Genomic DNA, 27,929 nt, shown 5'->3' on the forward strand with positions numbered 1-27,929 from the left:
GAAGAAACAGAAACAATAGAGAGGAATAACAGTGTATACATCACCAAATTGGGCCGACAACCTACGTCCACACTTGAATGACACTGGGAAGTCCTAAGTAATAGCAATCTGGAGCCCCAGCTGGGAAAAGGGTCCAAGGTGGTGCATCCGCACCATGGATGAGACTTCAAATCGCAGTTCTGCTTATAAGCAGCCTGCAAACTGATACTATTAACCGTTTTTCACATGAAAATGCAGCTCTGGTTTTCCTTTAACTTTTACATGCTATTCATTTCAACTTGTGAATCTTAAGATTCCTTAGACCCTGGGGGACTAGCGAGGTCTCCAGGGGCTTAAGAAAGTCCAAGACCCACTCCTTTTCTTATCTAAAGTGCCACTTGACTTGCTGGTAACCACCAGCAAGTGGCAAGACACTACATGTCTTGCAAGCAGACATGTAGTTCTGCCAAGGTCAGAAGTCAGTCAGAGGCCTGCTCCCCTAATTTTGAATCTCGAACAAGACTACCTCCATTTTAATTTCCCTAACAGTTCTTTCCTGTTTTGCTAGTTCATCTTGAGTCACAGGTGTGTACGATCTAGAGGTCAGCAGGAAAAGTCAGAACATCTTGACTGAAGGCAGACAACGGCTGTGGGGCAAAGGCCTTTTTTCTTACAGGCAGGCCCAGAAGACAGGATCTAGTGATTCTCTCAACCAGGCACCTTCGTTACTTTTGCTTCCCCTATGGGGAAAAATAAGGAAGAGAGCCTCTCTCCCACACACTGATGCCCTCTGGGACTTGTGTTCCAACAGGACTTAGATGTGGACATCCTGGCTTTGGTCAACGACACCGTGGGGACCATGATGACGTGTGCCTATGACGATCCCTACTGCGAAGTTGGTGTCATCATTGGTAACTCAATTTGCCTTGCTCTTTGGAGGTGGGTTGAAAGGGGCTGGTTTGGGGCTTAGTTTCAGGAAACTCTGAGTAAATTCTGTGGGAAGAGTATTGGTGGTTTCTACTTAGAAGAAGCAACATAGGGAGATAGAAAATTAATACACGCATTCATTCAACAAGTGTTTACTGAGTTACCATTGTGTGCTAGGCCTTGGGCTCTGTGTTGGATTCTCGATGGTGAGAGTCCCAAAGATTCCTGTACTCCTGAAATTTTCAGTGCAGAGGTGGGTGAGAGACCAAAATGGCCTAAACAAATCACATTTCAGGTGGTTAGTGTGATGAGGAATATAAACCAGGGTGATGTGACTGAGAGGGAGGGCAGTGGGGTTGTGAGGTGAGACCTCACTGAGGACTGACATTTGAGCAGGGACCTCCGTGATGAGGAGGAGGGAGCAAAGCAGAGATGGAGAGGAAGCGAATCCTGTGGCCTGTGAGAGGGGAATGAGTCTGGGCTGCTTGAGGAGCCCTAAAAGGCTGAATGGTTGTGAATCAAAGCGAGTGAGGCCATTCGGGTGAGAAAGAGTGGCTGGGACTGGGCAGATCACCGAGGACGTGGGACACAGTCCCTGGAAGCTCTTTGACTTTAAACCCACGGGAGAGAAGGCACTAGAGGACCTTGGGTGGTGGATGGACAAGTGGGGTGTGCGTTTGGAAAAGCTCGTTTGGCTGCTGTGTAGAGAATCGACTACTGGGGCTAAGGCCAGCCAAGAGGCCACTGCATTCTGTGGCGCAGGACCAGGGGGGCCACAGCAAAGTGGGAGTGTCCGTGGGTGTCTCAACACCTGAGCTGGAAGGGGGCCCTCCCGGAGGGGTCCGTGAAAAGGGCCGTGTGGGGTCAGTAAGGCCAAATGGACTGGATTTACAGGCTGTTCTCAAATGTCTCTTCAACCCTCCTATTCCTTTACTACTATCGGGGAAAGTTTTCTGACTTGTTTTTTCCTAATTTGCATCTCACTCTCCTCAGTCTGACTTTCCCAAAGAGTAGGATCTTTACATCTGGGGCTCTTGATTTGCCTTCCAGTTCCTGGAGCCCCATACCTCAGAATGGGCCTGGCGCTTGCCCCGCGTGGCACCTGCCATGGTCGGCTGTGTCTGTCTTACTGACTGTCTGATAACCTGCTAATTGGGTGCCAGTGTCTGTACTTTTCTGAGAAAAGCCTTTTCCGGATATTGTATTACAATCTGATTGCCTACGACTCTTATTTCTCATGTTGCCTTTAAAATCCTGAGACTAAATATCAGCCAGGGAAAGATACTTAAAATTAAAACAACAATAACAACAACAACAAAAATAGCTTTACTGGGACTTCCCTGGTAATCCTGTGGCTAAGACCCCACATTTCCACTGCAGGGGGCACAGATTTGGCCCCTGGTTGGCCAACTAAGATCCCACATGCCACATGTCACGGCCAAACAAAGACTACCTTTGAAGCATAGGGTTTGAAGCATAAAAACCCTCTCATTTAGGTAATAATTAGTGATTTTAGTGAATTTATAGAGTTTTGTAATCATCACCACAGTCCAGCTGGAACACTTCCATCATCCCAATATATCTCAAACAGGTTGTACCTATCTGCAGCCACTCCTCACTACTCAAGTGTTTGAGGCATTTCCTTGGAGTGAATTTATGTTTGAATAATGCATGTTGCTCTCTTATGTGATAGCTCATCACTGTCAAAGATAAGGATGTAGCTTATGCTAGGAACAATTTGTGGCAGGCTATGAGTAAGGAATATTTTTAGTATCAAATAGAGAAGAGGCTAAGTGGCACAGGGAAAGGATTAAAAATATTAGTGAGTCGGTGAATTTTTAAAAACATGAGATTCAGTTTACTCATCGTCCTCTCGGTAAATGTGCTCAGTCAGCTTTCATACATATTCATCGGGACTTCTTCACAATTGACTCCATTCATAACAGTACACCATTAACACCCCGACAAGTGTGGACTTGACATGTCAGCTTCATTCCTCATGAACTCCCGGGCTTGCCAAAGCTGCTTCCCTCAGCAGGAACCAGCCCCGGGAGTGCATCAAAAGCACTTTGTGGCGCTTTCAGAGGACTCTCAGGCGGTTGAGGGCTTCCTCTGTCTTTGCCCAGCTGGGAGCCCTCACGTCTGTCCGTTTTCTCTCTGCTCCCTCGTCCAGGTACCGGCACCAACGCGTGCTACATGGAGGACATGAGCAACATCGACCTGGTGGAGGGCGACGAGGGGAGGATGTGCGTCAACACCGAGTGGGGAGCCTTCGGGGACGACGGGGCCCTGGAGGACATCCGCACCGAGTTTGACCGGGAGCTGGACCTCGGCTCTCTTAACCCCGGGAAGCAGCTGTGAGTACCCTGTGCTGTAATCTGGGCATCGGCACCAGTGACTGTCCACTCACTCAGGTACGCTTCATACCTGGGAGACTCCTTAGCTGTCGCTTGTTCTCCGTCACAGGGAGTTTAAGAGGCAAGGCGTGTATTGATATTTCAGTTTCACCAGATAGATGAGGAAAGGGAAGCCAAAGAAACTGAGTGATTTCTCCCAGGTCATATCCCTGATCAAATTCAATCCAGAGGCAGGGGAGATACAGCTGTGAACCCGGTGACTCAAGTCCTGCCTTTTTGGCCCATTGGAATGAATGGTCACAGAACAAATCAGTGCAGCCTGAGGAAGCACACATTCCTCATTTGTGTTTCAGGGCTCCCCTGCACCTCACTGTCTCCTAGGCCTCATCGCAAAGCACCTGGTGTGAGTCCCTCCCGGCCTCAGGTCTCATGGAGACTTCCTGCACTCTCATCCCACGCCCACATGTGGTATAAGCCTTCAGGGTCTGCCTCAGCTCTGACTGTATGCTAAGCTCCCTGAAGGCAGCTACACTTGGGAATTCCTTTCCTTTCTACACATAGCGTCTTTACACATTGTTGCAGCTTTAAGTGTTTGTTAAAAAACAAACAAAAAGTGTCTGTTGAATGAAAAAATGTTTGCGATTTTAAAAAATAATTTCAGATTTATAGAAAAGTAGTGAGAATTGTACAACTTTCAGTCAAATTCCCAAACAGTAACATTCGATCTGTGTGTATATGTATATACACAGACACATACAATATACACCTGTATAAAACATACACCTGTATAAACACATGTCTGAATGAAATCATTTTTCTGAACCATCTGAGACTACAATTGCAAATGTAGTATCCCTTCACCCCTAAATACTTCAGAGTATTACCTGAGAACAAGTGCATTCGCTTGTATAACCAAAGTGTAATTATCAAAATTAAAACATTAGCATTTAATCAGTTCTAATATCTAATTTATAGATCTTACTCAAAACTCACCAGCTGCCCCACTAATGTCCTTTATTTAAAAAGAAAACTTGTCCAGGTCCAGGATCACACATTATATGTTGCTGCCGTATCTCTTTCACCTCTTTCAATCTTCTGTAATATATTTTTGCTTTTCGTGGTCTTCAAGAATACAGACCATGTGTTTCACAGCATGTCTCTCAGCTTGTAGCTGACGTTTCTCATGACTGGATTCAGGTGGTGCATTTTCAGCAGGACTATCACACAAGTGGTGTGTGTCCTTCCGGGGCATCAGATCTGGAAGTGTATAATATTTATTCAGTTACTGGTGACACAAATTCAAATCACTTGATTAAGGGAATGTTCGAGAGGTTTTTCCACCACAAGGTTATTCCCTCTGTAATGAATAAGTATCTGGTGAAGAGATACTTCGAGACTATGCAATTATCCTATGTTTCATTAAACTTTTACTCTCTAGTTTTAGCGCCCATTGATGAATTTCTAGATCCATCATTCTCTCTGCAGTTATTAGTTGCTATTCTACTGTAAGGAATACTGTAAGGAAGAGCTATCTCCTCCACTTACTTTCTTATACTAATATGGATTCTTTTATAATTTAATGAGTTATAATTCTTTCCTATCATTATTTTATCATTCCTTCCTATCAATTTTGTTTTTTCAGATTTAGCCAGTGGAAGCTCAAGCTAGTCCCTAAGTGCTTTTGACATGTTCCCATCACTACTGTGAAGTAGCTCAGTCGTGTCTGACTCTTTGCGACCCCCGTGGACTGTAGCCTACCAGGCTCCTCCATCCATGGGATTCTCCAGGCAAGGATACTGGAGTGGGTTGCCATTTCCTTCTCCAGGGATCTTCCCGACCCAGGGATCGAACCTGGGTCTCCTGCATTGCAGGCAGACGCTTTACCGTCTTAGCCACCAGGGAAGTTTCTCCTTATACTAATATGGATTCTTTTATAATTTAATGAGTTATCATTTTTTTCCTATCATTATCATTCCTTCCTATCAATTTTTTTTTTCAGATTTAAGCCAGTGGAAGCTCAAGCTTCCTAAGTGCTCTTGACATGTTCCCATCACTCTTTAAATACTTCCTTATTTTCTTGCACAGTAAGATGCTCCAGGCTCACCATGTACTTTCCCAGTCCCAGCAATGGAATCAACCATTTTCCCAAGAAGCCCTGGTGAATAAACATTTTAAGTACCTCCTGGAAACCACTCAACACTAGAAGTGAATATCTGAGGAACGAATTTCTGCTTTTGATGTACTTGTTCCCCAGCACACACCCATTCTGCTGGTGACACAGAACAGTCACAGCCTAAGGAACTGGGTCCACTGTGAGGACTTTAGCATCCTCACACTATTCATTTCACTTAACATAATTCCACTATCCCAAGCTCAGCTGGGATTTCTTTCTATTGTCTTTCTATTTTTGCAGTATTTTAAGACTTTTTATAATGAAATAGATAAAGTTGATTAGGGAACTGGTTGTCCTTGATTTTGTATTTTATTATGTTTGCAGAATAAAAATTATATTTAATAGTTTACTTGGGAAACAGTTAGTAATTGCTTGTTGTATGCAGACTGAAAGTCCACATGTGGGTAACGTGGTGGGACATTTCACCCATATTATTTTGTGTGTGTGTCTATAGATTTTATTTTATTACTATGTTTAAAAATTTTATTGGAGTATGGTTGATTTAAAGTGTTAGTTTCAGGTGTACAACAAAGTGATTCAGTTATACATATATTCATTATTTTGCAGATTTTTTCCCATATAGATTATTACAGACTATTGATAGAGTTCCCTGTTCTGTACAGTAGGTCCTTCTTGGTTATCTATTTTACTCATATTATTGTAGAACCTCTCTGAGGCTATCTAAGCCCAACTAACAGATGCAACATCTTTTTCTCTTGGGCAGAAACGTGTAGGAGTTGGAAAAAATTTCAAATTTGGGTTTGTCATGCTGTGGTTAGTGATCTTGTGAAAGTACCTAAATTCTCTGAAGTTGAGATTCCTTATATCTGAGAGTGGCACCCCACAGTCGAGTGTGATTTGAGATAAAGATTCTTGGACTCAAGCACTTTGTGATCAGAAAAGAATCATAGGTTTCCTCTAGTTCAGTGTTCCTCTTTTATACGCGGGGATAATGCAGCTCCGAGAGCTGCAGTGGGCTCCGAAGGGCACCTCAAGGTGGGGCAAGGACTGAGGCCTCCTGACCCGGAAAGAGGCCTTTCCACTACTTGTGTTCCTGACCATGGGCCATGGCTCACGGGCTTGGGAAAGGAATGCTGCATAACCAAAGGCATTGCTGCTACTTATCTGTTCACCAAAATGTAGGTTTGAAAAGATGATCAGCGGCCTATACTTGGGTGAACTCGTCAGGCTCATCTTGCTGAAGATGGCCAAGGCAGGCCTCCTGTTTGGCGGTGAGAAATCCTCTGCTCTTCACATTAAGGGCAAGATTGAAACACGGCATGTGGCTGCCATGGAGAGGTGAGCTACTGGCAGGGTCCCTCCCACCTTGACTCTGAAGAGGGTAAGGTGGGCAGCCAAGGCATGGTGTGCTCATGGGAGTGGTGCATAGGAGGAACCAGATCTTCTTCTTCACCAGGACGATTTCAGACCTGTGCACAGCTTCAGGTGGATTAGCAGTGCCTGTCATGCCTCACATGTGGCTTCTGGTTGGTTTCAATAGCCAGGTTTTCTGCTGTTGGAGGTTTACCCCCTTCTTATTTTGCCTTTTTCCTCCCTAAACTGGTGATATAACCTTTTTAGGGTTGCAGATCCCTTTGAGAGTCTAAGTTCTGGACCCTTTACCCCCAAAATGCACACTTGCACACAATTCTGCTTATAATATCAGGGCATCTTTGGAACCATTAAGGCCCTAGCGTGGAATCCAAGTTAAGAATTCCCACTACAGCAATAATCTTCTCTACCTGCTGCTGTCAGGGCCTGCATTTGGCTTTGGCTTTGGTGATTAGAGAGAAGAGCTCACACAAAGGTCTGCAGTAGGGAGCTGACTGCTGAGGCTGACTGGCCCCGGTTGACTCAAGATCCTGTTAGAAACCCTGGCACTGCCCTGAGCTTTGCAATCAGCTTAGATTCTGAGCTCAGCAGGGTGACATCTGACTTCCAGAATCTGTTTATGCAGAGCTTGGCAGGGACTGAGTTTCTATGAAAGGCAGTGCAGTATAGGGTGCTTACAAGGGTGGGCTCCTTAATCTAACTGCCGGAGTTCAAGTCTTGACCCTTGTACTCACCAGCCGTGTGCCATGGACAGGTTACCTACCCTGTCTGTGCTTCAGATCCCTCTTCAGCACAGTAGGATAATGACGGTCCTCCCCCCAGGTTTGTTGTGAGGACTAAGTTAACACACATGTCAAGTCCTTAGACTAGCACCCGGCCCATAGTGAGTGAGCAATAAGTGGTGGCCGCCATGATCATTGTTGAATCATCATTATTATTATAAGATGATGTGCCAGCCTGTTTATGGTCACAGTCCCGAGAGGTGGGAACACTCTCTCTGAGGGGGATTCCCATGGGATGGGGCAGTGTGATCCTCTCATTCCTGTCCCCTGGCCAGGTACAAAGAAGGCCTAGCCAATACGAGAGAGATTCTGACAGATTTGGGCCTGGAGCCGTCCGATGCAGACTGCATTGCGGTCCAGCACGTCTGCACCATCGTCTCCTTCCGCTCGGCCAATCTCTGCGCAGCCGCCCTGGCAGCCATCCTGACACGCCTCCGGGAGAACAAGAAGCTGGTGCGGCTCCGCACCACGGTGGGCGTGGACGGCACACTCTACAAGATTCACCCCCAGTGAGTGCTAGTCTCCGGCCCACACCCTCCGCAAGCAATCTCCCCTGGAGCAGAGTCCAGTTTTCTTTCTAAACTAGGCTGCTTTTCTGGGTTTCCAGAACCAACCATATTCTATGGTTCTGAGATTATAGAGCAAAGGGTGAATTCAGAGATTACATTCATCTAGCTGGCAGGGCTGCTTTAGGGGATCATTCTTAAAGGAATATTTTGCTAAAGCCAATAGCCTGAACTACCAAGGCCATCCATCTATGTGCTTATCCATCTATCTATCCCTATATTCATCTATCTATTATTGAATACTCACTATGTTAAGATAGGAAAGTAAGATATGTCCAGTTATAAATGGGGCAATAACTGGATGGCAGAGTTTGCCGTGTTCACATGAAGGATACCGGAAGGAAAACACAGAAGTAGGGAGAATGAAAGCCCCTCTGACTAACAGAGGTGTAATTCAGTCAGGCATGTACACCTGGGAAGAGCTGGGGAAAAAACCTTTTCCTTGTGGGCAGAGATGATGTTCAATCAATATATTATGAGTGTATGCATGCTAAATTGCTTCAGTTGTGTCTGACTCTTTGCGACCCTATGGACTGTAGCCCACCAGGCTCCCCTGTCCATGGGATTCTCCAGGCAAGAATACTGGAGTGGTTGCCATGCCCTCCTCTAGGGGATCTTCCCGACCTGGGAATCGAACCTGCAGCTCCTGCATTGCAGGCAGATTCTTTACTGCTGAGTCACCACGGAAACCCATATACTAGTTGTAATATTAGTGATAAAATAACCACTTCTTTGAGGCTTCCAAGGGTCCCTTCCACTCCCTCAGATGACCTGGACCCTACCCTAGTCACCCCCATCATCTCCCTCCATCCAGCAACTAAAGCAGTGAGCCTTGGCCCAGCAGGGCTCCCCAGGATGCTGTCCCACTGCTCCACCTGTATCTGTTTCTATTGGCTGGGCCTGGGCCTTTATGGTTTTTACATATTTTGCCATCACCCCTGCCTCCAGATACCCGAAACGCCTGCACAAGGTGGTGAGGAAACTGGTCCCGAACTGTGATGTCCGATTCCTCCTGTCAGAGAGTGGCAGCACCAAGGGGGCTGCCATGGTGACTGCAGTGGCCTCCCGGCTGCAGGCCCAGCGGAAGCAGATTGATAAGGTGCTGGCTCTGTTCCGGCTGACCCAAGAACAACTTGTGGGCATTCGGAACAAGATGCGGGTGGAGTTCGAGTACGGGCTGAAGAAAGATACCCACCCTCTGGCCACAGTCAAGATGCTGCCCACCTACGTCTGTGGGATGCCGGATGGCACAGGTGGGCCCTGCACCACTCCCTTCTCTGATGGGCCACCCGGAGCTCCATCCAAGCTCCTTAAACCCAGTTAGGATCTTTGTTTCAAGAGCCTTGTGTTCGTCTCTATAATGGAGGGAGGGAGAGTACTCTGCTGAATCTGTTCTTTGGTTGATCCAGGGCACTGGCAGTGAAGAATACCTAAGTTAGGTTCCATGTGTGTGAAGACCCAGATGCTGTCCCCGGGAGCTACCATCTGGACACGTGGCATGTCTGGCTGGTCTTCCTCCCTTTCCTCCAGCTTTCTTCTCTCCTGGGGCTTGGCTGTCTTCCTCTCCCCTCTCTTCATTTTCTGCCCCTGACTTTTTGGATACTTGATCCTTTTCCTGGTCCTCTGTGCTCAGCTGACAGGAGCTACAGAACAGTGAAGTCAGTTCTTTAGACAAGTAACTCATCTCTTTGCATCTCGTGAATCTCACCGAGATATACTGATCTTTGTAAAATGCTTCATCTCTTTAATTTGCTTTTGACTCTTTAGTTTCATTTTGTGCTCACAACCACTCTGTATGTTATGTAAAGAGAGAATAATTCCCATTTTATGGATGCCAAAACGGAGACTCAGAGAAGTTAGGTGACGTACTTAGGGTTACACAGCTGTACTTGGAGTCTCTCAACAACAGAGATCTTTTCCAGGGCCAGTATCCTTCGAGTCTACTTGGGGGAGAAAATGAGAGCAGGAAAAGACACTATTCAATTATTCATTCTTTCGTCTCTTTTTTCCTTTTGCCTCCATTCCTCAAAGTTTCATTAAGTACCTGCTATAGGTCAGGCTCTGTTGTGGGCACAGGGACAGAGCAGTAAAGAAAACACAGTCCCTGCCTTTATGGAACCTTTGCTCTGCTGGGCTGACAGACAGTAAGCAAATAAACACCAGATGATGCCATGTCATAAAGGGCTATGAGGACAAATAGAGCAGAGTCAGAGGTAAGAGAGCTGGCCGGGTGTGAGGGCTTCGGCAAATTCAAGGAACAGTAAAATGACCAGTGTGATTAGAACAGAGTGAATGAGGCAGTCAGCGAGAGGAGGGACACACAGAACAGACTATGATGCCCTGAGATGTCAGAGAAGCAAGAGGCGCTGCCCTAGGTAGTAATGGGTGTTGGACTTGATATGGTTTCTTATCAGTCTGGTGGGGGTGTGGGAATCCAGGGATGGGAAGAGCGGAACAGAGATCATTTCAGGCTGGGGATGAGCAGTTCCTCTAGGCCCTGCAGACAGAATGGACGCACCTTCCCGAGTCTACTGTAGTCAGGTAGCCTGACCTGGATTCACCCTCAGAGGTTCCTTGAGTATAAGTATCATGCGTGGCTGTTAGCAGACACCAAGGAAAGCAGGCTGGCCTCAGATGGGCTCAGGATGCCCGCCCAGGGCTCTGACACCATGCTTGCTGACCAGCACGCCCCTTTGGCCCCCGAACCTCAGGCCAACAGGCTCTAGGCCTGCTCTCTTTCGGCATCTCTTCTTCCCCCAATGCCTGCACACGAGGCCCTGCTTAGTGCATGCTGGTGGAACGCCACCCTCACTTCCTCTACCACAGAGAAAGGAAAGTTCCTCGCCCTGGATCTGGGGGGAACCAACTTCCGGGTCCTCCTGGTAAAAATCAGAAGTGGACGACGGTCAGTGCGGATGTACAACAAGATCTTCGCCATCCCCCTGGAGATCATGCAGGGCACGGGTGAGGAGGTAACTGCCGGCCGGGGGTTCACCCTCCAGGGGGCCAGCCTGCCATCCACCCCGTCCAGTGCACGTCCAGTACGACTGCTGCTCTCTCTCTCCCTGCAGCTGTTTGACCACATCGTGCAGTGCATCGCCGACTTCCTGGACTACATGGGCCTCAAGGGAGCCCAGCTGCCTTTGGGCTTCACGTTCTCATTTCCCTGCAGGCAGGCGAGCATTGACAAGGTAAGACGGTCCAGCCTGGCGGGCCTCCCTCCTGCATCCAGGGAGTCTCAAGGCAGCTCTGAGTCACTGTTCACTTTATTTAGGGGTCTCAGGTTCAGGGCAGCTGGGGAGACATGATCAAGAATTTAGACTATTTACTTTTTTTTATTTACTGTGTTCCATTTTCACTATTACTGTATTATGGATTGAAGTTTGCAAGATGCTTTCGGGTTGTATAAAAAGACACATGGATAAAATTATTGTTAAAAGAGAGGTCAAGTCATATTATCAAGAGATAGGAGGGAATGACCAGTTAAGGCAAATTATAAAACTCTTAGTGTGTAATATTACATGTATCTTCCTGGGTGGTCATTATAAACAGGGAAACACAGTACATTGAAAGGCTTTTATTGTCTGATGAACAAAAGCTTACCAATGCTTCTGAAGAAATGCATTTCTTTCCTGATATTAGACTCTCAGGAGACATTGATCACATTGACACATATTTTGTTGACACTGAAGAACTTCATGGATGATGATTTTAATAAATTGTTCATAATAATTTAGAAACGTGTATCACATGACTTTCTTGGATAAAAGCACCATTCACCTGCTCAAGGAGAACAGAGTACCCTCCTGCTCTCTAAGAGGCTTATGTCAGTCAAGCTATCTGATCTGGTGTAAAAGCAGAACAGCACTTTCAATTTACAGAGAGAACCCTGGTCAGCACAGCAAGGCAGCCAGAGAGCTCATGACGATAATAAGAATAGCACCAAAGATTTAAGACTCTGTTTGATCCAGTCAGTGTCTCCATGATGTACACATTATTTTTGTTTTATTTTACCATCTTTTATTGTGGTAAAATTTAGATAACATTTACCATTTTGGCTGTTTTTAAGTGTACATTGCAAAGGTAATGCATTCTTGTATTACTGCTGCTGTTAAAATTTAATACACATAGAAATGGAAATTGGGGGTGGAGGGGGGAAAAGCCACGTGCTGCTGTCCATGGTCCTGAGTGGTCCACAGGCACCAGGACACAGCTGCTCCTCCTGACTTGGGGCACTGGGCCTCCAGGCCTCCCTCCCAGGAGTTCTGACAGATTCACAAAGACATAACTAAGAAGGAAGGGAGACCAAGGGAGAGCTTGGAGCAAAGACACCAATGGCTGAGGAGGAAAAAAAAACTTTCTTTAAAAATAAATGAAATGTAATGGCATTGAAACATGTATAATATCATGTATGAAACGAGTCGCCAGTCCAGGTTCGATGCATGATACTGGATGCTTGGGGCAGGTGCACTGGGACGACCCAGAGGGAGGGTATGGGGAGGGAGGAGGGAGGAGGGTTCAGGATGGGGAGCACGGATTATACCCGTGGCAGATTCATTTCAATGTTTGGCAAAACTAACACAATATTGTAAAGTTTAAAAATAAAATAAAATTTAAAAAAATAAATAAATGAAATATAGATTTACAATACTATATAGTTTCAGGTATATAACATAGTAATTTGATATTGTTATAGGTTGTACTCCATACAAAATTATTATAAAATACTGACTATATTCTCTTGCTGTACATTACATCCTTGTAACTTATTTATTTTATACCTAGTAATTTATATCTTTAAATCCCTTTCACCTATTTTGCCCCTCTCCTCACCCCTCTTCCTTCTGGTAACCAGTAGTTTTTCAAAAAAGAGAGACTTTAAAAAAATATGATTTTGTATAATTGTAACTAATTAGAAAGATTTTTCAACTGGGGTTGAATCTCTAAGGTTCTACATATATTCACCAGGAAAGGAGCAACGAAGCCTAGGTTCCCAAGGACTGTGGAGAGGAGGGGGAGCCCGGAGCTGAGGGCCTCAGGGTGAGGTGGCCGTTCATCCCCTGGGGTTGGGGGTGCTGCCATTAGAGTTTCTGCCCATCTCTCCTATCCCAGCTGCTCTCCTGGCCTAGACACCCCAGCTTTCCCTGCGCTCACCCACTCCCAGCTCTAGGGGTGTGGAGTTTGAGGCTAGATAACTCTTGCTTCTGGCTAACAGTGTAACCATCTTTTTAAAATTAGAAATACTTTTCCTTGGTAGTATAAAAAGTTAGACATATTAATTTTAGGAAAATCAGAAAATATGGACAAGCAAAAAGAGACTGAAAGGTACCTATAATCTTACACCTAAAGAGAACCACCGTCAACCCTCTGGTGTATGCATTGTTCCAGACCTTTTTCCAGATTTGACTGTGTGTGTGTGTGTGTGTGGTTTTTAAAAGAATAATAGAATAATTCATCATCTGTATTTGTTTAATGTGAGTTCACTTAACAGTGTATGGTAAACATCTTCCTCTAATGGCTAACATTCTCTTAAAACATTATATTTTTGTGGCTATAGAGCATTTCCTATATTGATATACAATGATAAATCCATATTGTTGGAAAGACAGAATGTGTGTGTGTGTGTTAGTTGCTCAGTTGTGTCTGACTCTTTGCGACCCCATGAACTATAGCCCGCCAGGCTCCTCCGTCCATGGAATTTTCCAGGCAAGAATACTGGAGTGGGTAGCCATTCCCTTCTCCAGGGGATCCTCCCAACCCAGGGATCAAACCCACATCTCTTGCATTGCAGGCAGATTCTTTGCCGCCTTAGCCATCCATTTTTCCTGTTAAACAATGCTTTGATGAACATTTTGTAGCTTTATCTTTGATCATGAAGACATTGTGATTGATTGGATAAATCAGAAGTGGTCTTTGTTCTGTGCAGTCATGGCCAGGGAACGTGAGTTGATGTAAATTTCTGCAATTATTCCACCTAACAGTAGACCTTGCCTGAGCATCATGCTTCATGGTGCCTCTGGGTCCAGTGTTAGGGATCCAAATGGAAGCACAGTCAAAAGCATTTGACGAGCAGTTAGCTGCGGTCCCTTGCATCTATTTGATGCTGAGGTTGTGCAGTGGTTCCAGCAAACTATTGCTCAAATGAATTTGCCTTCCTTTCTTTCAGGGAACACTCATTGAGTGGACCAAAGGCTTCAAAGCTACTGACTGTGAAGGGGAAGATGTGGTGGATATGCTCAGGGAGGCCATCAAGAGGAGAAATGTATGATATGGCATTGAAGCTCATACCTGACCTGTCCTTCCCCAAGGCCCCTGTGCTCTGTCATCAGACACCAGCCCTGCGACTCTGGCCTCTGCCCACTTCAGTCTGATGTGCCCCTCTTGAGGCTGGCCTGCACATCCTACTTACAGCAGAGCTCTCTTCCTTTTCAGGAATTTGACCTGGACATAGTTGCAGTTGTGAATGACACAGTGGGAACCATGATGACCTGTGGCTATGAAGATAGTAATTGTGAGGTTGGCCTGATTGCAGGTAAGTGATCAGGTGTGTCCCATTGGCCTGCTCCCATCTGATCTTTTGGAAGTTACTTTTTAACATACTGAGGGGCTGGGGGCCATTGTTCCATTACATAGGGGCTCTGAAGCCAGCTTTGTCCATGGCTGAGATGAAGTTAAGATTGGGATTTCAGGTCTTCTAATTCCCAAGTCTTTACTTAATATCTTTTTCCCTAAGGGTTCTAAGCCAAGATTGTCCTTTCTGTTGAGGAAGGAGAATAACATAGAAAGAGGGAGCTTTCACATTTGGGCCTTGGGGCAGATTTTACTGGGTGGAGGGAGACCACAGTTGGATCATGTTGGTTGGCCTGGAGCTGAGAGAGCTAGATTTTCATTCCAGCTCCAACTTGTACCTCATCTATTCTCTGACCTCTTCTGGCTGTCAGAAGGTGCACAGGATGGGGAAGAGTTGGAAAGAAACCTAGGAGAGGAGCAGGGAGTGGCCCGAGGTATGATATAGGCATTTTAGGAGTCTTCTGAAAAAGTCTGGTGGTGATTAAGGGCAAGGGTAGATTCCAGGGGAATGACTGTAAGTGGTGAGGGGACAGGTGGCATTTGAACATGTGGAGACAGGGGCAGTGGGCATTCCAAGTGGCAGGCACTGGTTAAGTAATCACAGAATCTGAGAAAGTTGTTCCAGCTGGTTGTCTGGGTTTCCTGAGGGTAAGTAGTACATAGCACAAGGAGACGGGGATATATTGAGATGTTTTCAATGTCAAGGAGAGGTTTCATCTCACTCTAAGCCTTGCCTGCTTTGTGACCTTGGGCAGGTTGCTAGTCTGTCTGGACTTGAGCTTCCTCATCCATGGGAAGGGTTGGGCTAGATCTGAGAGGTCAAAGAGGTGAGATTTGTTTGATTGAAGATGATAATTACCTGGACTGTTGTCTTGAGAATAGTTCTGAGACCAGGTCATGGACAAAGGAGAAGAGGGTGGCTTTCAGATACCAAGTGTCTGCTTATCCAAGACTAGATGGTTCTTCATGGTCCCTTCCAGCTCCGCTAACTCTGTGACTACTTGGGGCTCACTTTGTGTGCCTATGGCTTATCAATAATGAGGAGGGTGAGGAGGAGGATAATGGTATCACAGGTACGAATTCTATGAGGAGAAAACTTACAGACATCATCTCATTTTTTTTTTTTATAACAAATCTGTAAGGCAGGCTTTAGATCCTTTTTACAGATGAAGAAATTGGATCTATGAAAGATGAAATACTTGCCTGTAGTCACCCAACTATAAATATAAAGCTGAAGTCCACACCCAGTTGTATCTGACTCCAAACCTAAATTCCTATCTACTGTACCCTGCTGGCTCTTTAAGATCTAGTGGTGTCTTCTGAAGACTAAAGTCCCTTTGTGATTCCTTCTAGGAACAGGCAGCAACATGTGCTACATGGAGGAGATGAGAAACATTGAACTGGTGGAAGGGGATGAAGGGAAGATGTGCATTAATACCGAGTGGGGAGGATTTGGAGATAATGGCTGCCTAGATGATATCCATACCCAATATGACAAGGAGGTGGATGAGGGGTCCTTGAATCCGGGCAAACAGAGGTGAGAAGGGGGTGTGTGTCCATTTCTGTAGGTCATCCAACTTCAGCAGATCTATGGGGGTGCCCTTTTCATATTAGAGATATTTGTATAGTTTGTATATTTATGACAACTCGTCAGATGTCAGTGAAGTGTCTAATTTGAGCAAAAGCAAAGATGGCCCGGTAAAGAATCCTTGTGCAATGCAAGAGACGCAAGAGACACAGGTTCTATCCCTGGGTCAGGAAGATTCCCTACAGATGGAAATGGCAACCCCTTTCAGTATTCTTGCCTGGGAAATCCCATGGACAGAGGAACCTGGCAGGCTACAGCCCATGGGGTCACAAAGAGTCTGACACAACTAGAGCATGGACACAGCAGCAGCAAAATTTATGACCAGTTTCCAACAAACAGAAGGTGTGCCTTTTTCTAATTACCATAAGGTTACCATAGGGTCTAGGGGTGGCCTTGGAAATGAGGCCAAGGTTGTCAGGAAGTCTACTCACCGTGGCCTCGATGTCACACGGCAGGGGCATGGTGGGCCTCTCAAGGTGGGTTTCTACTAAGTCCTGTTTAGAGGTCGACATCCTCAGTCTTTCAAGAGCAGGCTGCCAGGTTGCTGACCTCTGTGGTTCTGGGGTTGGGGAAGTAACTGCAAGTGAAGGATGGGAATCCTGCTTCTCAGCCATGACGTCATGTCCCAGCATGGGTCACAATCACTTGTAAGGGTTATTCCAATTGCTAACCATACTAAAAACACTGAAAACAATGAATGGTTAAAAAAAACAAACACAAAACAGAGTACATTTTCATTTGCATTCTCATATAGCTTCTTTAGTAGGAGAGAAAGGGGTAGAGCTAGCGTGGGGGGACCTGATTATTAGCCTGGGCCCATATATTTCCACAGGGGTTGGCATACTTTTTCTGTAAAGAATCAGAGAGTAGTGTTTTACTCTCAGGCCATGTGGTCTTTGTCACGACTAAGCTCAGTGTCTTTCTATATAAAACAAGATGAAAATATAGATTGACTGTGAGACAATATCCAAGTGGAAAAGTTGAGCTAGGAAATGTGATGGGATGCCTGGGTCATAGATGCCTTGCTGACTATTCAACTGAGAACACTCAGTAGGAAGAGGCTTGACAAGACCAAGACCAGCCCTGGTGGCCCCACATCTTCCTTTGGCACTAGTCTTTGTAGCTGGGAGGCAGGCAAGTTACCGTAAGCCCAGCTGAACCAGGGGCCAAAATCACAAGGGACCTGAATTCCAAGTTGGGGCATCCAAGTTTTGTGTCTGAATCCATTGGAGGTTCTCATTTCTGGAGTGGAGAGTGTTAGGGGGCATATACTTGGATTTACTTTGCTGTCCCCATTGTTTGTCTAAGTGTTGGTTCCTTAGACTGATGAAATCCTGAGCAGTTAAGAGAATGCAAGTCCAGCATGTAAGCCTCAGGCACACTCGGATTTTCATCTGACCCTGCAGGCAGTGGGAGTCCAGCTCCACCTCACTGTTATTAATACTGTCACACGTACCTGGGCAGAGTGCCTGGTCAGTGCCTGTTGATTGTAGAGCTTCTTTTTCTCTTGCACCTTCCATTATGGAGCTCACAGCCTGGTAGGAAGAGGGAAGGGAGCTCACATTTTGGACCACCCTTGGTGTGTGTATACACTTCAAATGTGTTATCTCATGGAGCGCAAGATCTAGTGGAGAAGATTTCTTCAAATACAAAGCCAAGGTAAACTAGCTTGGGGGCCAGAAAAGGGACTTATTTTAGCCTAGTGTCTACTGTGCACCAGATGCTTGGCTCCCAACAGTCTTGTGGGGTCAGTGCTTTGCTCCTGGTTTCATAAATGATGGTTTATAGTCCTTACTCAGGTCATGCAGCTAATGTGTGGCGAGCTGGAACTTGACTTCTGCTCAACATGTCTCCAAAGCCCAGCCTTCCCACATCATACTGTCTCCTGCATGCGCTTCTCTGGGCCTGCTGCCCACTCCACTCCACTGTGACCCAGGCAGCTAGTGGATGCCAGTGGCACGCCTTCTGCACTCTGACATGTGATCCTCTTGGGAACCACTCACCAGCACTGATTTTCCTGGTCTTACCCACCTTGTCTCTCTTTCTCTCAACAGGTACGAGAAAATGACCAGTGGGATGTACCTGGGGGAAATCGTGCGGCAGATTCTGATCGACTTGACCAAGCAGGGTCTCCTCTTCCGCGGCCAGATTTCAGAACGTCTCCGGACCAGGGGCATCTTTGAAACCAAGTTCTTGTCTCAGATTGAAAGGTGACTCATGATCAGTTTCACCTGCTGGACATAAAAGGCCCTATATTGGGACATGATGCTGTCTCACCAGGCTCCAGCAGATTTGAAATTTAAAAATAGAGAGTAAGAGCCCGTCCTGGGGCTACTCCCTCTCTCCAGCTACATCAGTACCACAGCACCCAGCTGAGGAGCCAGAAGCCTATCTGGGCCCCTAGATTCCTAAATGGTTACAGAAGAGTTAGGTTAGGTTAAAAAGTGATCCTCTTCAGGGACTTCCCTGGTGGTCTGGTGGCTAAGCCTCTGTGCTCCCAGTGCAAGGAGCCTGGGTTCCATCCCTGGTCAGGAAAATAGATCCCATATGCTGCAAATAAAACCCAGTGCAGCCAAGTAAATAATAAAAAAAAAATGATCCACTTTTGATTCTGAAAAGATGATGTGCTCATACTTTATTCTTTAAAGATGATGGGACTTCCTGGGGGTGACAGACCTTCTCGAATCTCAGCTTCTAAGGCATCCTGCTCCAACCTTGGCTTTGCTGGGACCATTTCTTCTCCTGCTCAGGCACCTAGGGATGGGGGACTGTGAGCCCTGGGGAGCAGGTTCCAGGGCCCCAGCAATAGCTCTTGACATCCTGCTCTGCTTGCTGGCAGCGACCGGCTGGCCCTCCTCCAGGTCAGGAGGATCCTGCAGCAGCTCGGCCTGGACAGCACATGTGAGGATAGTATCGTGGTGAAGGAGGTGTGCGGTGCTGTGTCCCGGCGGGCGGCCCAGCTTTATGGTGCTGGCCTGGCTGCCATCGTGGAGAAGAGGAGGGAAGACCAGGGACTCGAGCACATGAGGATCACCGTGGGTGTGGACGGCACCCTGTACAAGCTGCACCCGCAGTGAGTGCTCCAGAGTCTCAGGGCTGGGGGCTGAGGCTGAATGTGGACCCTGTTGGGGCTGACGGACAAAGGGGCTCTGCTTCCTAGTGCTGTGATGTGGGCGTGCTCATCACCCTCCCTAAACCCCAGGCTCCTCATCTGTATCAGGCAGGCAGAAATAATCTCGAGGATTGGGTGAGTTCATACATGTAAAGGGCTTTACACAGTCCTCGGGTGGCGCTAGTGGAACTCACCTGCCAATGCAGGAGACATAAGACACATGGGTTCGATTTGTGGGTCAGAAAGATCCCTGGAGGAGGGCATGGCAACCCACTCCAGTATTCTTGCCTGGAGAATCCCATGGATGGAGGAGCCTAGAGAGCTACAGTCCATAGGGTCACAAAGAGTCAGATAGGACTGAAGCAACTTACACATGCAGTAAATACAAGTGGTTATCATTAACACAGTCCAACCTGACCTCAAATGGAGCAGTGAGAACTGAGTATTTTGCACATCACAGAGTGTGTGTCAAGTGTGAGCTCAGAATCAGCAGGCAGAAGGATGAAGAGTGAATTTGAATCCTGGCTCCACTGCTTAGAAGCTGGGAGGCCCAAGGCCAGTTTCTTACCCTCTTTGACCCTAGTTCTTTATCTGTAAAAGGATGATAAAAATCATACCTACCTCATAAGTTGACAGGAGAATTTAGTTAAACAGTGTCTGTAGACTATGTGACATATTACAAAGACGGCAGTGATAACAACTTTTATTTTTATTTAATGTTTTACATTTTATCTTGGTAGATGAAGAAAGGTATTAGCCAGCTTGTAAAATTTTCTAATCATGCTGAAATATATAGATAAACATATTATTACTGTAGTCCTTGATGCTTAGCCCTTCCTAAGATGCTGACTAATTATCCAGGATAACTGACTGATATCTTTTCTTGATTCTCCCCTTGAGGTCACATATTTTTGCTGTGATTCCTGCAAGTCTCTTCCTTTGAACCAAGACCTGACCAAAGGACAAAAACTATATGTTCATTTCAATAGGTGCAGACAAAACTTTTGATAAAATCTAGCACAACAGACTGGTTCCGAATAGGAAAAGGAGTATGTCAAGGCTGTATATTGTCACCCTGCTTATTTAACTTATATGCAGAGTACATCATGCGAAGCGCTGGGCTGAATGAAGCACCAGTTGGAATCAAGATTGCTGGGAGAAATATCAATAACCTCAGATATGCAGATGACACCACACTTATGACAGAAAGTGAAGAAGAAATAGCGAGCCTCTTGATGAAAGTGAAAGAGGAGAGTGAAAATGTTGGCTTAAAGCTAAACATTCAGAAAACTAAGATCATGGCATCTGGTCCCAACACTTCATGGCAAATAGATGGGGAAACAGTGAGAGACTTTATGTTTTTTGGGCTTTAAAATCACTGCAGATGGTGACTGCAGCCATGAAATTAAAAGACGCTTACTCCTTGGAAGGACAGTTATGACCAACTTAGACAGCATATTAAAAAGCAGAAACATTACTTTGTCCACAAAGCTCCATCTAGTCTAAGGCTATGGGTTTTTCCAGTAGTCATATATGGATGTGAGAGTTGGACTATAAAGAAAGCTGAGTACCAAAGAATTGATGCTTTTGCACTGTGGTGTTGGAGAAGACTCTTTAGAGTCTCTGGGACTGCAAGGATTTCCAACCAGTCCCTCCTAAAAGAGATCAGTCCTTGTTCTTCATTGGAAGGACTGATGTTGAAGCTGAAACTCCAATACTTTGGCCACCTGATGTGAAGAGCTGACTCATTTGAAAAGGCCCTAATGCTGGGAAAGATTGAAGGCAGGAGATGAAGGGGACAGCAGAGGATGATATGGTTGGATGGCATCACTGACTGAATGCACATGTTTGAGTAAACTCCGGGAATTAGTGATGGACTGGGAGGCCTGGCATGCTGCAGTCCATGGGGTCACAAAGAGTCAGACACGACTCAGCAACTGAACTGAACTGAGCACCTTTTATGATAAGAGCACTCAGCAAGCTAAGAATAAAGGAACTCCTTCAACCTGATAAAAGCATCTGTGGAAAACACACAGCTAATGCCATACTTACTGGGGAAGCACTGGATGGATGATTTCACCTTAAAATTATGAACAAGACAAGAATGTCCACTTTTGCCACTGTTCTTCAACATTGTACTGCTTCTAACACTGCCTACAGATGATTGTGTGGGTTTTGTCTCTCAGTCAAGTCTTTATTTAAGGGAGGGGCTTATAGGATCCAGGTCAAAAAATTATGTGACTTCAAAGGGAGAATCAAGTATAAATCTAGACAGGCAGTTAGGCAAGAAAAAGAACTAAAAGGCATCTATATTGGAAAAGCAAAACTATAACTACCTTTGTTTGCAGATGATATGATTTTGCATATAGAAATCCTAAGGAATCCACAAAAAACTATTGGAACTAAGAAACAAATTCAGTCAAGTTTCAGGATGTAAGATCAGTATATAAAAATCAACTGCATTTCTATGCATTAACAATAAATAATCTGAAAATGAAATTAAGAAAACAATTCCATTTAAATAGCATCAAAAAGAATAAAATACTTAACAATAAATTAACAAAAGAGGTATAAGACTTGTACACTGAAAACTACAAAACATTGTTGAAATTAAATGGCAGCCCACTCCAGTATTCTTGCCTGGAGAATCCCATGGATGGAGGAGCTTGGTGGGCTACAGTCCATGGGTCGCAAAGTGTCGGACACGACTGAGCGACTTCACTTTCACTTTAAATAAATGGAAAGATATCCTATGCTAGTGGATTGAAAGCCTTAATGTTGTTAAGGGAACAACTTACCATCTTTTTTTTAAACTGAAGTATAGTTGACATGCAGTATTATATTAGTTTTAGGTATACAGGATAGTTATTTGATATTTATATACATTGCAAATTGATCACCGCCATAAGTCTAGTAACTATCTGTCACTGTATAAAGTTATTGCAGTATTATTGACTATATTTTCTATGCTGTACATTATATCCCCCTAACTTACTTATTTTATAACTGAAAGTTTGTACCTTTTAATACCCTTCACCTGTTTTGCCTGATCCTCTAGTCCCCTCCCTCCTGACGACCACCAGTAGTTTGTTCCCTGTATCTGTAACTCTGTTTCTGTTTTGTTTTGTTTGTTCATTTGTTTTGTTTTGTTTTTTGTTTCACATATAAGTGAAATCATGCTGTATGTCTTTCTTTGTTAGACTTACTTCACTTAGCATAATTCCCTCTAGATCCATTCATCTTTTTGCAAATGGCAAGATTTCATCCTTTTTGTGACTAATATACCATTGTGTGTATATGTGTGTGTTATGTATCATGTCATATTTCTTTATCCATTCATCTATTGATGGGCACATGGGTTGCTTCCATATTTTGACTATTGTAAATAATGCTGCAATGACCTTAGGAATACATGTATCTTTTCTATTTAGTGTTTTGTTTTCTTTGGATGAATATCCAGAAGTGGAATTAGTGGATCATGTGCTGGTTCTACTTTAAAATTTTTGAAGACCCTCCATACTGTTTTCTATAATGGCTATGCAAGTTTACATTTTCATCATCAACTGATGAGCGGATAAACAAAATGTGGTACATCTATACAGTGGAACATTACTCATAAAAAGGCAGGAACCACTGACACATGCTCCAATTAAGTGCCAATGGTGTTTTCTCTTTCTCTTTTTCTGTAGCTTTTCTCGGATACTACGGGAAACTGTGAAAGAACTAGCTCCTCAGTGTGATGTGATGTTCATGCTGTCAGAAGACGGGAGCGGAAAGGGAGCAGCTCTGATCACTGCTGTGGCCAAGAGGTTACAGCAGGCACAAAGGGAGCACTAGGAACCCCCTGGGGTTGGGCCTGGTGTTCTTTGGCTACTGACCAGCCTTTCCTCTGGCAGATGAGTTAATCAGAGACCAACACGCAAGCTTCTGGCTGGCTTCACCTTCTGGATGGTCAAAAGAGAACCCCAGGTTCTTGGGTACTCTTAGAATTTTGTTACTGGCTTTCAACAACATTAAATGACTCTATTTGCCATCTTTGTACCAAAGATGGGCCAACTTGTAAAACCAAAGCATTGGTCCCGAGAGATTCCATTTCAGCAAATTTCTCATTTGAAACCTGAGCTGTTAATTTTCTGTGGCTTAGGGTCCTGTGGCTGCTGGACTTGGAAGCAAATACATAATCTGCCCAGGTGGCCTGGCTGGCTGAATTCCTTATGGGGATGCTTCAGTCATGGCTTGTATAGCAGATTGGGCCATCTACTGGGAATGCACATTTCAGAACGATAGGGGCTCATGTAATTACCTGGGGATCTAATCTAACTTGTCATGTTGACTTCGAGCATGAAGTGAGAACAAAAACTTTGGAGCATTCAGCCCCAGGATGAAGAAATCATCCCAGGATGATTGCCAGGGATCTCCATAGGAAACTCTTCATGCTTAAAGTGAGTTATATCAGTGCCCATAGGATTTGTTTCTCAATACATGTGAGTGACAGGGAGGCTGCTGTTCGGGGCACCTGTTAATCATTTTACAGGTGGCACATGATAGCTTTTTAAAGGACTATCAGGTATATGAAATCCAGTAAATAAAAAAAAATATTTGATTTCCCAAGAATCTTTGAATGAAGTTTTAATATTTCATCTGGGAATGAAATGATTTCATCACTTGGGAACTCCATGCTCTGTTGGTGGAAGAAGAGACACAAAGAGTCAGAAGTTGTGGTTTAAACTCTCTAGTTTAAACTCCTTACCAACAAGGAGAAAATATATGGACTATTTTCTATAATATCTTTAACAAATTATCTGAATTTGATTTGAAGGAATACGTCCTGTGACCAGGGCATTTTACCACATGCTCCTACAGCTCTTGCTTTTGAACAGCAGGAGTTGACCAGAAGAACTTCCATCGTCCAAACTGACCCCTGCCTCTCTGGAACTTGGCCCCTCCTACATGCTCCATCTGTCTCTATTCTACCCTCCAGAACTAAGAGGAATTGGCCTGTCCTTGAACTTTTTCCCACTGGATGTCCTCTCTCTTTCCCTTTCTATTCATTTAATTCCCTGCTTCCCATTCTCTAAACCACCTGTAACCTTCTACCTAGTCACAGAGTTATCTGTACACATTTCTTATCAGGCCTGGTAGATTGTAAGTGCTTTGTTAGAAACATTTTTGTTCTGGCCCAGTGAACCCAGCACTGTGCCATTCCTATTAAATATTTCCTAGATAGAGGCATGATTGAAATAAAGTCTTCCAAGAAATTTTTCTTAGAAAAAGTGTAGGCCATTATCATGGGTAACAAATTGAGTAGAATGATATTTGATATTCTAGATCATCTAAGTTGATTTATTTCATATACTTAATGGTGCTAACTGTCTCCATTTGCTAAAGCAAGTCATTCAAACAGAATGGAGGAGGCTGGAGGGAGGGTAAGAGAGAGTCTAGTTGAGGCTGGGGACAGACGAGGGAGTTCCCTAGGAAATATTTTTTCACACATTTATGAAATAGGTATGGAGATACTGTTGTGGACAGGTTCTAGATTTACCAAAATGAACTTTTTTTTTTGCATTGGCATAATACCTCTCCTCAAGGATACTGTGTGGGTTTGTTAAAATTATCTTTTTGTATTTTGAGGTTATGCCTCCTTGGGGAAATGTTTCACCTTAACAGATTTTGCTTAGTTAGCCCCAGACCTTGTTGTCATTATCCTTTCCCCAGTTCTGCTATTCCTAAGGTACCCCCAGCTCCAAGTCCCTTTCTCTCCTGATTCTGCTGGGGTCTCCCCCTTTGCCATCCTGCCTGGATGGATGACCTGGCCCAGAGATTCAGGGATTTGTGCCACCACATTCTCCCACCACCTGGTCTTTCAGCACACGTTTGGCAGGTTCGAAGTCACCTGGCCTGCTTGTCTCTCGGGTTGGTTTCTTGTGAGAAAGAGAAGCCCCAAGGTATCTAGGCAACATTCTGACTAACTGATAGCATCATAGAATCCTTGAACCAAACGGAACTGCAGAGAGGGCAGATACCCTTTTTGCTGTCTTCAGACAGGCCGGCCCCAGAAACACCCAGGGCAATGGAGGGCTAACTTCTCACAGTTTACTAGGCAGGACCAGCAACCACACAACAAGGTAATCTGTCCTCACGCACATCCCACAGGCTTGTCCTCTTAGGAAAGACATCGTTGTCCATGTTTTCTACCTCTGTGGGGACTCTCCCAGGAACCTTTTATCCAGAAACAACTGATGCATATAAGTGTAAGAACTAGAGTTTCCCCATGACTATGACCCCAGAACAAATGGGGTCATTCCCACTGTCTCTCTTCAGAAATCTTGTTTTCTCTCCTTTCCATAAGATGGAATGGGTGCTCCATGAGAATAAGGAGTTGGGTTTCATTTTTCCTGTTGTCCCCAGAGCCTACCACAGTGGCTGGCTCTGAGTACCACTGGATAGTTCTCTAAATGAACAAATGAACGAGTGCTCACACAAGCGTGTGAATGAAGTTTTGCTCTCCTTTGAATCACGCCATTCTTCTACCCCACCCAATGGGACTTGAGCCTTACACAAAATAGACACTCTATAAATGATAGCTCAACAAATGCTGAGCCCTGTTCTAGGCACTGAGGAACCAATGAAACATAAGGTACCGTTCCTGCTTCGTGAGGACTCACAGGCTACCAGGGAAGGAAAGGTAATAAATATATATGATACAATATGGTAAACAGGAACGAGGTGAACACGCAATTCATGACCATGTGCTTCATCCTTTAGGTAAGGAGCTCAGTCTGTGTGTGCACATGCCTGTGTGTGAACGTGACCATAAGCCCCTTTGGCGATCATGAGAAATCTATGGATTCTTTCTCAGAATGTTTTTAAATGCATTAAATCCATAGGATTTCAAAGGAAGTCGGTGGTAGTGAATTACAGTTATTAGAATATTACAGGGGCAGTGTATTAATAGACATGCTTATCGTTAATGCATTCTATGACAAACGTAATAACAATCATAGTCTTCCTGATGACTATAAACAGTATTTTGAGACATTTGCAACAATAGCTTTTATATGAAAATTTCCATGGTTTTCACTGGAGAGAAAGTTATAGGTGCAGCTGTTGCCCATATTCGTAATGGAAGGAAAGGCTAAATTATAATTAGAAATGATTAAGTTTATGAACTCCTTGCTTTGAGAGTTGTTGCACCCTCCACCCCCTATCCCTGACCATGGGGTCCAGGTTAATAATCTCTGATCAAAATAGAACCGGTGCTTACTTAGGGATAGCATATTAGCTGGCAAAGAGAGAGTATGGTTTGGATTCAGAAGAACTAGGCATGCTATTTAAACTTCCCGAACTTCCACTTCCTCATGTGAGAAAGGAGAATAATATAACAGCCAAACACAGTTGTGTGAGCAACACAAGCTGAACATGTGGACTTGTGGATAAGCTATAAGCCATTTGTACACATGTGAGGTGGTTGTGTTATGGTCGTTATGGTTGTTACGGGCATCTTATCGGGGTGTGATCAACTCAAATGTCAGCATTAAGGCCCTTCAAAGCCCATTGTCTGGACATACAAATGGCTAACGACTGGCAATTCAAGCAAATGCATTTCCCACAACCCCTTCCTTCCATCTCCACTGTCTTGTTATTCCCTCTCTTGCCATTTCACAGTTGAAATTCCTAGTGAACCATATTTTATTAGAGAAAGCAGGGGATTTGGGAGAAGTTGGAAAGTAAATAATAGAGGAATCTGGTAGCTCATATTTAGGGTGAAATACGAGGTGATTAGGATAAAAGGAAATGGCAACCCACTTCAGTGTTCTTGCCTGGAGAATCCCGGGGATGAGGGAGCCTGGTGGGCTGCTGTCTATGGGGTCTCACAGAGTCGGACACGACTAAAGCGACTTAGCAGCAGCAGCAGCAGCAGAATAAAAGAGTTGGGTAATTTCCTGCTCCAGTCAGGGAAGGAAAGAAGCTTGGGAGAAAGTGAAAATACAAAAACTCTTCCAGCTTTTTTTTCTTTCATTTTTGGTTTTTCTAATGAGAAGGAGAGAGAGAGGGGAAGAAAGGTAGGTTATTGACAACCTGAGGAATCAGAATGGTTGAGGGATTGACCTCAAGAGCAGGGATGGATTAACAGTACAAGGGAAAACTGCAAGGTCTGCAGTTCACATCATGATCTGAATGTGACCCAGTTCCTACTGAATCATCTGTGTGGTAGCTCACATGGTCTCAAGTGGCCTTTCACAAGGAATGTTCTAAGTTTAACTGGATATTCACTAGTCCCTGGAGTCAGTCACTGTTTCCTTTAATACTTGAATGAAATGGCTTATTTCTCCATACTTATTTCCAGATACTGCAGAAAGCTCTGTCCCCCAACCCTAGCATTTCAGCAGTTCTTAAAGGGAATGCTTATATCTTCCCATTGCTTCTCTAATTCCTGCTTCCAGTTTGCTTCCCACTCATCTTAGCTGATATCACAATTCCTACAGCTGCTGCCTCTCTCTGTGTTTTGCCTAATCTGTGGGACTGTCCCTTTTTGATTCCCC

General features: G+C 44.8%; 1 protein-coding gene and 1 non-coding gene across 4 annotated transcripts in view; one reads left to right on the forward strand and one right to left on the reverse strand.

The window, feature by feature from the left end:
• The window catches only part of HKDC1 (hexokinase domain containing 1), a 39,620-nt gene extending 15,620 nt beyond the window's left edge, over positions 1–24,000 (forward strand). For 2 of the 3 annotated variants that reach the window (XM_027530697.1, XM_027530698.1), the window contains 13 exons: positions 791–890; positions 3,080–3,263; positions 6,580–6,735; positions 7,826–8,059; positions 9,065–9,369; positions 10,943–11,088; positions 11,188–11,307; positions 14,283–14,378; positions 14,549–14,648; positions 16,040–16,223; positions 18,329–18,484; positions 19,114–19,347; positions 23,076–24,000. In XM_027530697.1, the coding sequence (XP_027386498.1) occupies positions 791–890; positions 3,080–3,263; positions 6,580–6,735; positions 7,826–8,059; positions 9,065–9,369; positions 10,943–11,088; positions 11,188–11,307; positions 14,283–14,378; positions 14,549–14,648; positions 16,040–16,223; positions 18,329–18,484; positions 19,114–19,347; positions 23,076–23,223 (2,163 nt within the window). In that variant the 3' untranslated portion in view covers positions 23,224–24,000. The remainder of the gene's footprint in view (positions 1–790; positions 891–3,079; positions 3,264–6,579; positions 6,736–7,825; positions 8,060–9,064; positions 9,370–10,942; positions 11,089–11,187; positions 11,308–14,282; positions 14,379–14,548; positions 14,649–16,039; positions 16,224–18,328; positions 18,485–19,113; positions 19,348–23,075) is intronic. The other variant, XM_027530699.1, reaches the window with a different exon arrangement.
• Positions 5,094–5,165, reverse strand: TRNAC-GCA. Its single transcript has one exon. It is a non-coding gene; the product is annotated as a tRNA-Cys (tRNA).
• Positions 24,001–27,929: the final 3,929 nt, after the last annotated feature.

The sequence above is a fragment of the Bos indicus x Bos taurus genome, chromosome 28 (assembly GCF_003369695.1).
Source record: "Bos indicus x Bos taurus breed Angus x Brahman F1 hybrid chromosome 28, Bos_hybrid_MaternalHap_v2.0, whole genome shotgun sequence".
Lineage (NCBI taxonomy): Eukaryota > Metazoa > Chordata > Mammalia > Artiodactyla > Bovidae > Bos > Bos indicus x Bos taurus.